We start from the raw sequence: 18,349 nt of genomic DNA, 5'->3' as shown, positions 1-18,349 counted from the left end.
TTTTCGGAGAAAGTGAAATCTCCCCATCACTGCAGCCTTCATTATTATTATTATTGCCTGTAAGATGCAAAATTTACCGATAAAAACAAACTTGTTTCAACATTCCTCGTCTTGATTTCCAGAATATAGAAGGAATAATGCATAAAATAAATAAAAAAGCATTGAAAAACGTGAAACGAAGTTGTGCTGACTAGCCCGGATTAAGAGAAGAGTCGTCTCCTAAGCAGAGTAAATAAGTAAGGGTTAACCAAATAAGATGTGTTTTTACATCGCCCACATGGGCGTATACACTGATGTAAGTCACACCTTAATTTCGTCATTTTTTTATTACAATATCCATATACAAATATACACTCAAACTGGCAAGGAATAGGTATTTAGCTGGTTCGTCATCAAAGAAACATTCTGAGGGATTTTAAATGTCAATACACATGTTTTCCCTAATGCTCGCAGTGTTGAGCTATCTCAGTTTGCGGTCTTTCTATTATACACAAGGGGGCACGGGTGGCCCAGTCGTCTAAGGCGCGGGGATTCTCTGTGCAGAGTTGCGTCCCTTGGGCACGCCAGAAACCTATGATTGTGGGTTCGAATCTCGGTTCGCCCCGATTATGTTTGTAGGTTTGTCAGCACCATACCCGTGCTCGTGGGTTTCACTGAAGTGGTAAACGTCTGACACTTGCATCACTTCGGGCTTTCCTCCGACATTAAGCTGACACGCCGTGATATGACTGGAATAATGTTAAAAAAGCGGCGTTAAACCTAACTCACTCACTCACTATTATACACAAATGTATTTCATTTATGTGGATTATATACATCAAAGCGCTAAACCCGGTGGATGTACGTCCAAAGATATAAGACCAAAGATTGTACGGTTCCGACTTCTTCATGAACATGTGTTTATGATTCACTATCAAATAGTCATGACACCGGGTGTTCGCGAAAAGGTGAGCGTATGCTGCCTCACAAACACATGCAAAGGCTAGTCAATTGTCCGCCCGAAAAAAACGCCGTAACATATAGTACAAGTCAAAATAGGGAATTACATCTGACATTCATCTACTTTCATATATATATATATATATATATATAAGCTTGGCTCGTTCACATGACCTCGTGCAGTTCTCATATACAGCTTGACAATGACAAGGTTCAATTACAAACGTGTACGGAAACCAGTAAGTGCCACTTTTCGTTGCATTTTCCGATTACCTGATAAATATCGAGCTAAGGCACAGAGACGCAAAACGTATGTATTAAATACGCCTCCGTGGTGTACTATGCAGAGCGTTTGCCCAGAATGCGGAAAACAAAAACAAAACAACAAATAACAAAAACAACAGACAACAACACACACACGTGCAATATAAGAGCAATGATCTTGAACACAACGTTTACCCCCATTACACATCATCTCACCTTGTAATAACATGAGCTGTGCTATGCTATGTTATATGTCGTAATTAACCGATAACTAATAATAATAATAATAATAATAATAAAAATAACACTATGGCTAATTATACAATATTTAAGTCACCCCAAATCAGAGTTTTCATAAACATAAGATGATAGATCCATGAACTCCACCCATTTTGAGCTTTCTGGTGATGTATTAAGTTTTTTCTATCAACTCTCACTGTCAAGTATGAAGGTAACACAGGCATTTTGAGTACATATATTAATCATCTTCTCTTATAAGTAACACGTCAACGTGCTCTTATCGGTTTTAATATGAAGGCACATTATGTTATCCTTCCTTTGTCCAAATTATATTGAAATTATACACGATTGCCTCTTTTCTTTTAATGGTTATTATATGAAAACTTTGATGTTTGGTAAAAAGATACATTTTGGTGACGTTGTCAGAATGATTAAATACACGCATCCATCCAATAATGACGTAAAACCGATAAGTTAATGTAAGTAGTAATTACTTCTATAAGATAGTTGTCTCAAACAGGCTTCCATAGATACTTGAATCAGTTCCCTATACAATGGCCTCAACTAGCGTACGGGTACGGACGTAAGCGTTGTTGACACATCCCCAAGCGTCTCGATGCATTGAAATTCCGTTGACTGAAATACACACATAATAAGAGCTGTGAGCTGCGGTGACCCAGATATTGGCCCGAAATTTCCAAACTAAAGAGCCAGGTCGTGGTACTGGGCAACACTGACTTGGATGCACATAGTTTTACGTTCTATTTATTACCGAGTACCGTTACACAAGACTTCGTCATCTACACAGGTGGCTGAACGTAGGTGGAAAGGGCAAATGTCCTCTCTTAAAACTGACGGACTGATACTGATTCTGTTGTGACTGGGGTTTAACGCTGTTTGTAGCCAATTTGATTTGACAATCACAGCTTTTTAAAATAAAAGTACTGGATCTCTGTTTAGGGTACGACGTAATCATCAACAGATAGATCAATGCGATCCGCTTTGTCACTGGTGTTGTTGAACATACTATGATGCAGAAGTACAGCTGCGAATTGATGCATACTGTAGCTTGTACATGATGTAGCTAGGTATTGATACTTACTGGTGCTGGTATATGATGTAGCTAGGTATTGATACTTACTGTTGCTGGTATATGATGTAGCTAGGTATTGATACTTACTGTTGCTGGTATATGATGTAGCTAGGTATTGATACTTACTGTTGCTGGTACATGGTGTAGCTAGGTATTGATAGTTACTTTGATGATACATGATGTAGCTAGGTATTGTACATCATATATGATTCTGAAAATTAATGCCTCTAGTAGATGGTGCTGATACGTATTTCTACATGTTTACTGTTGTTGGTTAAGACATGTTACTGATTCCTGTTACTGCCTACGATAGGCGTTCCCCCAGTGATTATTTCCTGTTCCGGCTAATGAAATCTACCCTACGCGGAAGACGCTTCCGGGATGACGAGGACATAAAGGCTGCCACAGAAGCGTGGTTAGAGGGCCAATCTGCGTATTTCTATAAAAGTGGTATTAAAAGCTTGAAGGACAAATGGAATAAAACTAATTGAACGCCCCTCGTGCTCCAACGGATACCGCTCGTTTATTGGTGTGAGTGAGTGAGTGAGTTGGGTTTAACGCCGCTTTTAACAATATTCCAGTTATATCGCGGCGTGTCAGCTTAATGTGGGAGGAACTGGGATTCGAACCCACAATCATAGGTTTCTGGCGTGCCCAAGGGACGCAACTCTGCATAGCGAATAGCGGCGCCTTAGACGACTGGGCCATCCGTGCCCCCCCGTTTATTGGTGTTACGTTAAACCTGCTGATACATGTTACTACAATATTACAATGATATGTTGTTGTGTTCTCATTTCACAAATGACAGCTGGGTCTTTCTGGTCGCATATCTTTTGCCTTCGACTTTGCCTTGAAACACCGCCGTCGGATATGTAGCATGTTTGTTGTGGAAACCAACACAATATGCAGGTGGCAACGCAAACAGCAAATGACACGATTATATAATGACATCATGGGACGACAATAGGGAGAGGGGACACTTCAGTGTGTTCTAATATTTTGACGTGTATTGAAACTACAGGAGAGCATGAACCTATACTATGTACCTGATTATCTGCTTGGCACATATAAACAAATTGATTATTAAACGCAACAAACTGGATAGAAAATGATGACACAAGTGTGAAGTACAATCGACACCAAATTTAACTTCATAGTAGGATCTTACTTCTACCAAAACAATCAGTTGACACAAAACAGCTGCTACATCTCAGTTAACCATCATCTATTATTCAAAGATGCTCACCATTTCACAAACGCCTGGTAGCATCATTATTTGATGGTGATAAACACATGCTTATGATGCATCGGAAAGGTTGAATGGACTCTGCTTTCAGCAAAGATTTTTTATGAATATGGAAATGGTTTTGTCGCTTTTATTTTTTTGCTACAAGTTAAAAGGCGTGATAAAGTACTTTTTGTTTTCGTCATCATGGGCTGCCGTCATGACGCTGTTCATTTTACCTCCTCTCCACACAGAGCTAACGTATCCATGGTAATATTGTTCCACTATTCATTTTTAATCAAGATGGCGCATCCGCATCAATCATCGATCGATGAATAAATTATTTAACGCAAAATCTTGTCGGATAATTGTTGAGTACATATATTCATAATTTTCCTTTTTTAGTAACACATCAACATGTTCTTGTCGTTTTCAATATGAAGGCATATTACATTATTCATCCCCTTGTCCAAGTTATAGTGAAATAAGGCACGATTGGTTCTTTATGGCAAAAGTTATTACATAACGTTTGGTAAAAAGATACATGCTGATGACGTCATCAGAGAACTACAGACACAAACGGGCTTCCATAGACTCATGTGACTCAGCTACATAAACAACGTCCTCCACATACAGGTACAGAGACACAACGTGTTGACCTGCCCCCCAGCCACTCTGGTCGTGAAAATTCTTATGAAAGAAACGTGTACATTATAAGCGATGTACGGAGCGTTAACCCAGATGTCGACGAAAGTACACAACTAAACAGCCGAGACGTGATATAAAGAACCTCGGGCTCACTTGAGGTTCATGAGAAAAGATTTCGCAATCGGAATAGCCGCGTGAAAATGCGTAATTGGGTGAATACCATTGCTAAAATATGACAGTACAGGCTGATGCATGAATGTACATAAAACTTGATTTCAGAAATCAGAAATGGGCTTGAAATGGGCTTCACATCTTGGATAAATTAAGAGTAACGAACCCGGGCCTTCGGCGTAATCAACGTAATATTGTCTTTACGTGTATTGTATACACTGTATATAAACAGTTTGGCTACGTTTTCATGTGTTAGCTCGATCAAACAATGTACGTGTGGAATGTTTCGATTCACGTGATTAAACTGAACCAAATTTATATAAAAAACTTTAAAAGTAAATCCTACTTGGTGCTGGATGGGATTTTAGATAATGACACACTGAACGTGACTTATCAAACTTTAAACTGAAAATTGGATGTTTCAGTTTGTTTAAAGCGTATGTTGTCTCTTAACGCTAGGATGCAGGTTTATGAGGTGGGAACCGATTAGTTAGCCCTGTTCAAGGATTTTCACTTTACGGCACCTCTTATTACATATTTAATTTAAGACACAATGCTACTCATAATCATAAATTCGGTATCTTAAACGTGATAACTTTTGTTCTACCACTGCGTGTAGTCATTTGCTTTGCCCTCACACGTTCTGGTGCTTTCACTATAATAGTTCAGGGCAAAACCGTACACTATTATATATTGTTACGACACATGGGGGTACAGCAAGCTTTATTACTATCAATCAGGTGACGAGTTTCGTAATAAATAAATTATCATTCTATTAACTTCAATACTTGTGATCGTAGGTTTGGACACAGACTCGGCCTTATTATTGTCCTGGAACTCTGTGATGTTGTCCGACTATAACACTTGTCTTGTGTATACTTATGTTTGGTGTTTTTCCCAACATCGGGCTGGTCCAACCGGCTTAAACGCCAACTTACTCGTGTTCCAGTTGTCACTTTAGACATGTAGGCAAGAAGTGACGTCACCATGGATGTCAATTGTGCTTCTCTCCTTGCTAATCTGTTTCTTAATGCATAGGAATCGGAATTAGTGCTGCTTTTCAAAGCAAAATGGTGCATGCATATTAATAATGTATGATATATTTCAATAACTGTCAAATAACCAATTCCCTACCACTGATTTATCTTCCCGAAAACGAAATAAGAGAGACCGGGAAAACTGCCTCATATGTCATATTAATCCATTAAACATACAGATTAAGAGTGACAAAAACGTATCGACAAGTTGTTTGTTTGTTTTGTTTGTTTGTTTGTTGTTTGTTGTCAGCATTATTCCAGCTATATGACGGTGGACTGTAAATAGTCGAGTCTGGACCAGACAATCCAGTGATTAACATCATCAGCATCGATCAACGCATTTGGGATACGCCGACATGCATTAGCAATGCTGACCACCAGATGTTATAATTGACTGAAATATTGTAGAATGTAGCGTCACACAACAAAGAAAGAAACAAACATGATATGATTTTTGCGTTTTGCTCTACGCTCTTAAATTCTCTGAAACTGCACGGTGGCTCTACACTGATAAACATTCAATTTCTTGGATACCACTGGACGCTGATCCACAATCCAGTGACTGATATCATGAGCATCGATCCACGCATTTCGGATACGATGACATGCATCAACCAAGTCAGCGATCCCGTTAGTCGCCTCTTACGACAAGTATAGTCGCCTTTTCCAGCAAGCATGGGTTGCTGACGACCTAATTTACACCGGATCTTCACGGTGTGTTGTGGCTTTTTTTTATTTAAATCATGTGATTTAACTAAATACCTTGTGTATTGTCAACTTTATGTTTTAAAAGATCAAACCACCCGATGTTGTGTGTATGCCTCGGACTTGTATTGAAAGACATACTGTCCCACCCTGCCGAATGTTCTATTTGAAAGCGTAAATGTACACACACACAATTCGCACTGTCATCCACGGTGTGCTTATGACTGGCCGAGGGTACGGTGAATCTGCTTTTGCTCCCTCCTTTTATGGTAGTGACGCGATTGACGTAGATATGTGATTGGTTTAAGAGTCACGCGCTTGTGGGTCCACGTAGGTCATGTATGCACCACGTGATTTTATACGTTGACTACGTTACCGTGAACGAGACGGATTGAGAAGCTTCGGGTTTATCGTGAATTAACATGTTGGCCCTAAGGTAAGATTTGATTCTTGTGCAGACATACAGTAAGAATACCATGCTAATTTGTTGACAATTATATATTAATTTGTACACGATACTTTTGTCTAGTACGAATACACGAGGTTTGTGCTGAGCCTCACACAGAAGGCATTGCCAAATAGTGAATTATTTTGTTGTGGGCATCAGGCCATGAGCATATTACATGTTTTTCTCCACAAGAACTTGAGTCAACTCATCATGGGCATATTGTAGGATAAACAGTGGAAATTGATCAAACTTGAGGAACATTCAGAAAAGACAGAAAAAGAGCTATATATTTAGCCACCTTCAAACATGGGTATATACTTTTTTATACAGGTAATCTGCGTCTTTTATTTAGGAATTGTATTTTGTAAATAATACAGGTATGTACAATGTCTCCCCAAACTTGAAACCTGCTGCTCCGAGGATGTAACATAAGTGTACGTTCTATCAGGCAGAGGACATGACTGCGTTGAGGATCAAACGTATATCCCTGCACGACCGCTAATTTGACATAGAAAACATAGTAATGAGACGTTTCTGATCGCAAATAAGGTTGAAATGGGTTTAAAGCTTTTGAGTATATATATTCTTGCATGATTTTAATTCTTTACATAAATATTTTCAGAATCTCTGCGGTTTTGGTATGTGTGGGGTTAATCTCTGGCTATGGCTCGTACAGGGACAGGATACCCAATGGCCGCAACCTGCCCCACCCTTGTGTGGCGGGGGAGATGTGGCAGGGGGTGGGGCATTCGAACCCGGCGGGTGGAGGTGACAGAAATCAGTTCGGTATCGATTTTGCAAGTCAAGGCAGAACGGTGAGTAAACATAATACACACCTGCATTTTCTTATAACTATTATCAAGGATGAGATTGCAATACTTACAAAATCTGACGTTACGTGGAGCAATTTTAATTCGTGATACATACATTTCCTGTCTATACAGTGGGCTAACGTGTGTAACATGGACTCTGATGGTGATGGGATGACCAATGGTCAAGAACTGGGTGACCCTCAGTGCATCTGGACAACTGGAGCCACACCGGCAAGGACCACTGGCCTCACGCATCCAGGTTAGGATTGTCAGAATCGACGCTACATTGTTGGATGTTTGCATGGATAATATACCATCCACTTCTGTAATGATTAAGGAAATGTAGTTGCGGAATGCATCTCTTGTATTGTTTGTTGTTTAACGCCGCATCAAGCAATATTCCAGCTATATCTCTAGATAATCGAGTCTGGACCAGACAATCCTGTGATTGACATCATGAGCATCGGTCCACGCAATTGGGATCGATGACATGCATCAACCAAGTCAGCCTGCCTGACCATCCGATCCCATTTGTCGCCTCTGACAAGCATAGTCGCCTTTTACGGCAAGCATGGGTTGCTGGGAACTAATTCTACCCGGAATGCATGTAGTTTGCACAATGCAAATGTTTGTACCAATGGTGCCATTTCAATAATGGTATCCACTCACTCACTATGTGTCTAAATAGTGTAATGTTCCAAAAGGCAACAGTTTGTTGTTTAACCAGTAATATGCCAACTACATGACGGCGGACTGGAATGATCAAGTCTGGACAAGACAAACAGGTAATTGATATCATGAGCAACAACGTCCTTTACGATTCGAGCAATCGATCAAGTCACCGAGGCTCATAACCGATTCATTCAATCGCCTTGTTCAATCATGCCAGCTTGCTGGGGACATAGTCTAGCCCGAAATGATATCGGGCAACAAAAAAGGTTTGGTTTGAGGATAACACTATCATCCTCGATTATCCATTCATCTCAATTCAATGGATATATAAGATACTGGATAATCGAAGACAAAATATGTCAAATCTTTTGTGAATATGAATTTCATATCCTTCTAAGTTGACATGACTTTAATCCTTTATACATATTGTAAACGACAGTTTTCTTGAGTTTAAAATATCAAGTTTCAAACGTCATTTCTTTACTTTTGTTTTAAGGATATTGTGATGTCACATCCAGTCAGACGTGTTCGGGCCGTGTTACGGCTCCGTGTGAAAGTCTACAGTTCGTGTGTCCACCGACTACAGAAGCAGGCAAGGGAAAACATTGCATATTGAAAACTGATAAACTCGTCCTTCAGACTAATGTAATCATTTCGTGCTATCCGTACTTCGAGCTAACCGGGTGCCGATATTAGATCATAGCGTCAATAAGGATTCTCTCGATACTGGCACCTACATTTCTGAAACGTGTTTATGGAATTCGAATTACCGATATTTCGCTGTAAGCAGTTTTATAAACACGTAACATTGTATTCATATTAAAGTAAATATAGACGTTATAATCTATCAATGACGGCCGTCAAAACACATAGCATTATATTGTGGAATATATTTTTCAACTGTATAATGATAATACAAATTTATTCTTTTTTTGGTATTATTAGACACGGCACAAATACGAAGTAAATCCGATAATAAAACGTAAAATTCTCATTCTCGATAGAAACATCTACGTGTTTGCAATTTATGATGAAGTATATATTGTTAACAGTGATACAGAACATGACCTGTTCATTTTACTTTGCAGGAGTTCAAAGTCGGGAGTTAAGATTTCCGAGAACACAAGTGCCTAACACTGAGACGAATTATTACTGTATGACCTTTGACCTGGACCAATCACAGGATTACCACATGATTGCTAGCAAACCGGAAATAGACAACGTAGACGTCATGCACCATATTCTCCTTTACGCTTGTAGTGATGGTGGTATGTATTCATGCACTTTATTCTCCTTTACGGTTGTCATGATGGTGGTATGTATTTTATGGACCATTTTCTCCTTTACGCTTGTAGTGATGGTGGTATGTATTCATGCACTTTATTCTCCTTTACGGTTGACGTGATGGTGGTATGTATTCATGGACCATTTTCTCCTTGACGTTTATCGTGTTGGTGATATGTATTCCATGTACCATATTCTCTTTTACGGTTGTTGTGATGGTGGTATGTATACTTGCACCATATATTCCCCTTTACGGTTGTTGTGATGGTGATATGTGTCCCATGTACCATATTCTCTTTTACGGTTGTTGTGATGGTGGTATGTCTTCAGCTCCGAGTGAGTGAGTAAGTATGGTTTTTACGCCGCTTTTAGCAATATTCAAATCACATCACGGCGGGGAATACCAGAATTGTACCCATGTCGGAAATCGACCCCGCGTTTTCGGCGTGACGAGCAAACGTTTTAACCTTTAGGCTACCCGACCTTCCCCTTCAGCTCAGAGGTGAGAGATGATGGTAGTTGTCGATGCATAGCTTTTTCTTTATCATCTCATTTCAACTTCAGATAATAAGAAGAACAAGACCTATAAGTAAGTTTAAGGAATCGGTACTTTCGACTTGGGAGACAAGAAATATATAATTGAAATGAACAAGTGACATCATTTTCGACAATAATGATACAATTTATAATTTAGTTCCACATAATTGGTGAGGTCAGCGTAACGTTTGAGTGAGTGAGTGAGTGAGTGAGTGAGTGAGTGACGCAGGTCTCATATACGTTTACCACTTTGGTGACACGAGCACGGGTATGGTGCTGACAGACCCAGAAACATAATCGGGTCGAACCCAGATGCGAACATAGATTTCTGGCGTGCTCAAGGGACGCAAATCTGCACAGCGAATGCGGCACCTTAGACGACTGGGCCACAAGTGCCTATTAAGTTAATGTTTGAAGTAGACGTTTGCTAATTTGGTGAATCCCACGGACGTGGCTATGATAATAAGGATGATAATGGTTGAATATGGGATTTCAACCTCCGACCAGCATATTACTAACCTCGCCAATCATCGTACCTTTGCGGTACGTTAGTCATTATCATATGCTTGTTTTTTGTTTTACGCCGCATTCGGCACTATGCATTGAAGTAACATCTGACAATCTGCACGCTTGTCTTTCCTAGTCCATGCCTAGATGCTTAAAAACAAACTTTAAGGGACACAAATTGGTTTAAGAGTTAAGACGACCAAAGTGTATTTGTTTGTAATTTAAAGCCGTACTCGGCAATATTCCGACCGCATGAGGACAATCTGTAAAACATCGGGTCTCATCAAGGCAATGAAGTTACTGATGTTACGGGCAACGATTCACGATCAATCAAGTCACCGAGTCTGACCACCCGAGTTAAGCCGCCTCTTAAGCACAGGTTGCTGGGGACCAATTATACCAACCATGGGCCACCACCTCTTCCCAATACATCTTAACACAAATGGCATTTGATTTTGTCTTTGAAATAATCTTGAAATATTGAAATGTTTGATATAATTAATCGAAAATATTTTCCCTTTTAAGCATCTACAATAGCAAGTCCCCAGGCGTGTGGCATGGCCGTACAGGGTTGCAATGAACTCATTGGTTTGTGGACAGTTGGCGTGTCTGGACAGTGTCTGAATACCGCGGCTGGCTTCAAAATTGGCAGAACGGGCTACAAGAGGGTCCTCCTCGAGGTAAACATGTTAATGAAATGGATTTAAAGGAGCAAGCGGATCGGGCATCTGAAATTAAAATCAGATCTTAGTTTTCGCAACCACTAAACAAACTGAGGACATCCCATAACGCGTCACGTCAGAATGACCTTTCAAGAACTTTGACCGACCAGTGAAATGACTGACAAGAAATCGACATTAGCCAATCAGAAGGCATCTTTCTCGGGCTTTACGACACAAGTTTCAAACTGGCGACTACGCTTCGAAACATATGTTGACGTGTTCTCGATTAAAAAAAATAAATAAAACTGATAAAGAGGACATTCTGGAATGGTTCTTTATAGATGGCCTAGATCGTATGGATATAATCATAAAACCCGTAACTATCGTTCGGAATACTCTCTGTTATATTTTTCGATATGGCATGATTAGAAAACACATTCCGTCCGTCACTTTCATGATCTGGTAAGCGACGCTCTGATTGGTTGGATGAAAGGTTGTTCTGACGTGACCCGTAATGGGATGTTCTCAGATCTTTGTTTAGCGATAGCGAGAACTGAGATCTGATTTTAATGAGATTGCTGAAATCGTTTTCTGGGTCTCTCTGATAATATTTCTAGGCTTGTCAGAACAATAACCGCCCTCGTGTTTTCACCAGAGTGGTAAACGTCTAAGGTCCGTATCATTTTGGGCTTTTCTCTTCAACATCAAAATGACCCGCAGTGAAATAATTGAAAAGTCATTTGAAGCGGAAAACGCCCCAACTCTGTCAGATTGTATGTTAAAGATTATCGAGGCGATGTAACGATTTTACCTTTGGCAACGTCTTGACCTTGGTTTGAAGCTAGCAACAGACTGTGAAGAATAGTCCGCTTTAAAGGGCGTAAACGTGTATTACTTTATAGAAACCCACGAGCCAAGGCATGGTACTTATTAAATGTACAATAATTACCCTTGGGTTAAATGAAATCTTAAAGGTTTTCCAATATAATCTGGGAATTTCATCCTATTCTAAACTTTGCAAAGAGGAAGTACTAATAGTAGATCTTTACGGCTTCAGGCATATAATAAGATTGTGTATTCCGAAATGACACAAAACGAAAACGGGAAGTACATGTCATTTTGTTAACTGAGCTGAGCTAGAACTATGGGACTTTGAGGTTTAACATTTTAAATTAGATATGTTTGATCTGAAATCGGAATTGCTTGCTTCTTGAAACAAACGTAGTTATAGAATATTTTATTCCGGATCTAACTGCCCTGACAGAAGGTCTCAGTTGAGTGAGGTGGAAAAAGGTTTAGCGTAGCTTTCAAAACTATTGCATTGATATGGCGACGTGCATGCACGTGTGAGTGGGGCTCTCTGTACTAGTCCACCATGCCGTGGTTTAACATGAATATCACACTCAGCCACACTGTGTTCTGGTTCAAAGCCGACCAGTCCTTGTTTTAGCCCCTTCATATCGAGCGTAAGGCAGGGTAACAACCATCCTAACGTCTTTTGGTGTAACGCGACCGGGGATCGATCCCCGACCTTTCGCCCTCGGGGCAGACGCTTTACAACTAGACCACGGAAGCGGTCGGTTTCAGTTGAGTTGCCATAAAAAGACAAAATATTTTTACATCTTTAGGCTCTCCAAGTGAGAACATTTGTTCACTGAAGTCGTTTCTGCTGAACCAACTGTGAAACCTTGCGAAAGCAGTAAGAGTGTCCTTTGGACATAGCTGCTCTCATTCATATAAAATCCTAGATGAAAGGAAAATATAAACCGTTTCTTATACAATTTCGACAGCATGCAACAGTGTATTTTATTGTGAAAGACAATATCCTTATTTTAGAACGTATGTATTTCGTTCAAGCATCTTCGGGGACAAAAGATGTTTCGTGAAATTCCCATAAAAATTACCATAATCATATACTTATTGTGATCAGAATGAGAAAATGTACGGCTGTCAATTGATGAGAGAAACGTTTTTTGAGATAAACAAATATCCCATATGCATTTGTTTCCAATACTGCTATGATCTTCTGTCAGTAAAGATCAGTTGAATGTCATTTATATAAAGGCGTTTTGAATGGTTGCTTTATTTTGTCATCGGATTGATTGTGGAAATATGACAAATTTTAGTTCCATTGGAACAACCCGGAAAAACGGTCTGACTTCACAGATGGTTCAGGCTTCACCATCTACTACACGCCCAACCTCCGCCAGTATGACGCCGGGGTCTACTGGACAGGGCAGATGAACCTGGAGATCCCGCCAGGAAGGAGTAGGACGGTGTTCGAATCAACCTGCCCCTCAGAATGCACCAGTAGATTCGCGGACACCATTTACATCACACAGGGAATCAACCACATGCACTACAAAGGTAGGACTCGTCGAATGAAACATTCCTTCACCCCGGGTATTATAGAGCACTACTGGACAACAGGTGCCTAAAATTCAATATGTTTTGAAAACCGGAGCCTGATAACTATTCCAAACACCAATCCCAAACATAAGTTGCATTGTGTACATGTGAAACCTCTCTTCGACACCTACGTGATGAACATTTAATAATTTGTGTGTGTCAAATAATATGTTTATCTCACCGTGTGACCCGACAAAGTTAAATTTTTCAAAAGTGGAGCAGTCACGAGTGAAAGGACATTTTTGTCGGGCTACTCGATGAGATAAACATGCTATTTGACAAGAAAAGACAAATGCACTATTATTTTTTTCAATATGTTTTTTTCTAACAGATTTACAGCCTGAAAACCATAGTGACAGTGGAAGCAGTCCTTATAAATGCATTATTTCATCACTAAATACAAAAAAAATGCCATTGCTTCAGTTGTTTCTGTCATAACATACAATAATCACTGTTTTAAGTCAGCGCCAGAGAATAACCAGTCTCGATTATCCGCCGATGTACAGATTCCATGGGCGTGAAGTTAAATGACGGTGAAAATTATATGCATGGATGAATGAAAATCATAGGATTTAAAGGAATACGTTGATAATGACATAAACATATTTATATCTTTGAAGATGGTTCTTGTAGGTATTGTACAGACGGTGGAACACTTTAGTAATGGACAAAGGAGTTATCTTACCAATGACCAGGAGTACAGCTACGACAGTCCCAAAATCTATGAGTAAGTTGATTATCGGTATTTAAGAGGGAGGTGATGGTGACGATTTCATTTTTGAAAAGGCTAAACCATCGTCAAGACAAAAAGGCAATTCCTGGTGACTTTATGATATACTTATTTTTCCCTTGCTGTATTTAATCATCTTAAGTGACTCTGGGTCTGAAATGACCACCCCAGCACCTCATGCTTATAGTAATTCCTAATAAACTCTGGGATCTGAGGATCAAGCTGATTGTATGTCCGTGTAAACCGAATAAAATTTGGTTGTAAACATATCCGTTTGAGCCTTATCCTAAAATCACTCTGAAGGCAAAAAAGAAGAAACATATGACGTTAAACATATATGTTTAAAGGTAATGTAATTAGTCAAAATAATCAGAAGTGCGTTGGCGTTCATCAACTGAAATATTGTTTCACACAGGTATGACCCTCCGATTGCAGTTCGTCCAGGGGACTCTCTGAAGACGACCTGTGTTTACCAATCCCTCTCTGCTACAAAGACTACAATGTACGGGGAAGCCACAAGCGATGAGATGTGCTTTGCATTTTTCACATTCTACCCAAAGCAGTCAGTAAATAGAGCTTTCTGTGTCGGTTGGAACGACCTCAACATGTGCGAAATAATTGGTGGAAAACTGGATGGATGCGATTTACGTGATTTCGGCAACAATTCGAATCCTGAAACTGCAATGGTCATGGACATGGTACGTAAAAGTCCATTTATTGTTTAGCTCACTCAACTACAATCAGTTCACTTTATGCTATGGTGGACTGTTTGTCTGTGGTTTATCAAACAACGGAAATCAAGTCAATGTTAGTCATGTTCATTGTCCCTTCATTGTAAACTGTGTTTGTTTGTTGTTTAGCAATAATCCAGCTATATGACGGCGGTCTGTAAATAAGCGAGTCATGACCAGACAATCCAGTGATTAACATCATCAGCATCGATCAACGCATTGGGGATACGCTGACATGCATTAGCGATGTTGACCACCAGACGTTATTATTGACTGAAATATTGTAGAATGTAGCGTCACACAACAAACAAAGAAACAAACATGATATGATTTTTTGCGTTTTGCACTACGATCTTAAATTCTCTACGACTGTGTGGCTGGTGGAACTCAGTAAATATGTTTCTTTCTTTTTTCATATGCTGTTAGAGTTTCATTATAAAACATATGGACTTCTTCTCTGACATTGCTGACTTTTCCTTATGTCGATGTCCTCGTTAACATGTTGAGCTGTTGCCTACATATCGAGAGATGTTTGAGTGTCGTGACTTTGTTTATTACTTGCCCGTGAAGAGATCACCCGTTTAATAAACATACAGCTGTATTACACATTGTGTAATACCAAAACGCGTGCTTATGTACTCTCGGAACACGTTTCAAGAACAAAAATTGAAAGCTCTCAACATCCCTTGGCGTATTCAACATTATTGCGTGTGGAGTTGATAGATCACTGAGAGGAGTTTATGTACACTCGATGATCCCAGCAACCTTGTTGCTAGGCTGACGTCACATGGCATTGTTTCGCCGATGGATCTTGCAACAAAATTCCACAAATTACGTCATCGGGTATTGTGACGTTATTGTAAACTTGGAGATGCAAGACCCGTTCCACAAGGCGATCGTATATTGTAGCGTTAGTCTAAGTTAAAGTATGTGAGTTGCGAAAATTTTAGCCCTACGATAATTTTGTGAAATTCAAAAGGTGGACCGTTGTATGGTATTAAATTCCTACGTTTCAACTTTTGACGTGTTTGAAGTATTATTCTGTTAAAATCAATTGGACTATGCCATGGATCGTGTAGGTGTCAGCCTATTCATACTCAACAGTATAATTAAAAAAACGTTATAAATGGCAAGTAATAAATAAAATACTAAACTCGCTCCCGTGTAAAACCAATTTTATGAAACTCGTGAATAGTTGTGGTATCTGACTCGTTTTCGCTCGTCAGATACAACAACTATTCACTCGTTTCATGAAATTGGTATTACACGGGAGCTCGTTTAGTATTCTATATTTTCACATTTTCGACCCCTCCTCCTTTCGACGCAGAAACTTGCATGGATGTTCCCAGCAATGGTATCTCTTAAAATCAGAACTATTGCTGCGGCAACCATATTTAGAATTAGACAACACTTTATTTTTGCCTTTATTCAATACAATAATCATGTACTATGCTCTAATATATTTAATAATATTTAATATTTTGATATTCAAAAAGGTTCGGACATTGATCTCAACATCCCCATTTATCTAGTTCTAGGGCATCTTCGACATGACAAAAAGTAGATCTGTTTAATCACTGTTGATTAACAGTCTCTTTTACTTTTACACATGAAAGTATTAGAGGACAAGTTCATCTCTACAAATGTATTTTCTAGGTATTGGACAACTGTAATCCCTACGGTGGATGTCGCCAGGAATGTCCTGCTGCTATTGCTCGGGCTGAGAAGCATCCTTGTCTTGCCAGAGGCACCATGCAGGAATGGATGTTGAATGAGAAGTCGGAGGAGGACCTTAAATCCTTTAAGTTTGCGGCTGCAATGAAATCGTGTTCGTGTACCGAAGATGATAACACCACTGGTTACCCGTATAGCTCTGGCGGAGTAGCGGCAGTCGTGTCCATCGTCACAACTATTTTGTGTGTCGTGTTTCCTGTGATGCTGTAGAATCTGTGGCGTCTCATTCATACAATAAATAATGCTTATGCGTTTGCGTTGCTTTTAGTCTGTCGTTATGCCGTGGCATGAGTGCTATGATAATTCGTGATGCCTTTCTCTGGCTTTGAGAAACATCCTTGGCCGGATGTTGACCATGAAGGAGAAATGTGGTAACACATCCTTGAAGTGTGTTGCTATATGAAATCTTGTCCTTGCATCATTAACAGGAACAACGATAAACGGGTGAAGTGGAGGTTGGTGGCGGAGTGGATGTTGTTGGCTGTTTTTTGTTTAACGCTGCCCTCAGCAATATTCCAGCTATATAACGTCGGTCTGTAATCCAGTGATTGTCTGGTCCTGACTCGATTACTTTCAGACCGCCGTGCGGCGCTAAACAACAAACAAACAATCCGTAATCAACACATTTTGCATTAACTCAATGTATGGCGGCTTTCTGTTTCGTGAAATAACCTTTTCCCTCGCTTCTTACGACAAGCATAGTCGCCTTTTACGGCAAGCATGGGTTGCTGAAGACCTGTTCTAATCCGAATCTTCACGGTTTCTTAGAGAACGAATGGGACACTCCACTTAACTCGAAACTGCCCCATGAGGCATGACCTGTTCTAACCAAGAGTTCAAGATATATACAATCAGGGTTCTCTGTACGTGTTAGTTTAAAGTAGACTAGCGAGCACCCACGTGATTATGCATGAGTTCTATATCTGTCTGGGTGGGTTTGGTTCTCAAACAAACACCAGGCGGAATATCCTCCGGCTTGGCTATGCTTGGGCTCTAGCTATATATGTCAGGAGTTTGTTTGAACATGTAAAGAAGCTTATGGTGTACACACATTGCGGATGATTGCGACACAATTCATGTAGTCCCAGAGATCGCAGGGATACCAGGACATTCAGGTACAACTGTATATTATATTCCTTCATCCCGCACTCACCAATATTTGACCAGACAATCCAGTGATTGACATCGTGACCATCGATCTACACAGGGAGAGCCTGACTGAGATTATTTCACTTTGGTTACGCCGCGCATATACGTGTGTGTACATATCTACGGGTGCTTGTTCTAGTCCGGACTTTTCATAGTGCGAAGGTTTTCAAAATGCTTGCCAACTAAGAAACCATGCCACACTTTACGTCTATACTCAACTCCGAGCAGACAAGTCCAGTGTTATCTTGGTGTACAACGAGTTAATATTTTAAAGTATTTATGCTTGCTGCCAGTATCAATAACATTTCACGATCTGATGAAACTGCTTACAGGAAAATTTCGTTTATTCGAA

At 39.9% G+C, this 18,349-nt stretch overlaps 1 protein-coding gene across 1 annotated transcript; it reads left to right on the top strand.

Moving 5' to 3' along the window:
- Positions 1-6,653: 6,653 nt before the first annotated feature.
- On the top strand, positions 6,654-17,102 carry LOC139459624 (DBH-like monooxygenase protein 1). Its single transcript, XM_071241206.1, has 10 exons — positions 6,654-6,758; positions 7,393-7,585; positions 7,715-7,841; positions 8,751-8,846; positions 9,343-9,522; positions 11,108-11,262; positions 13,371-13,611; positions 14,287-14,380; positions 14,799-15,081; positions 16,771-17,102. Exons 1-10 carry the CDS (start codon positions 6,745-6,747, stop codon positions 17,056-17,058), a joined length of 1,671 nt encoding a protein of 556 aa, XP_071097307.1. The 5' UTR covers positions 6,654-6,744; the 3' UTR covers positions 17,059-17,102.
- Positions 17,103-18,349: the final 1,247 nt, after the last annotated feature.

The sequence above is a fragment of the Haliotis cracherodii genome, unplaced genomic scaffold, assembly GCF_022045235.1.
Source record: "Haliotis cracherodii isolate W230 unplaced genomic scaffold, xgHalCrac1.p SCAF_13, whole genome shotgun sequence".
Classification (NCBI taxonomy): Eukaryota; Metazoa; Mollusca; class Gastropoda; order Lepetellida; family Haliotidae; genus Haliotis; species Haliotis cracherodii.
This window is presented reverse-complemented; position numbering and strand designations above follow the sequence as displayed.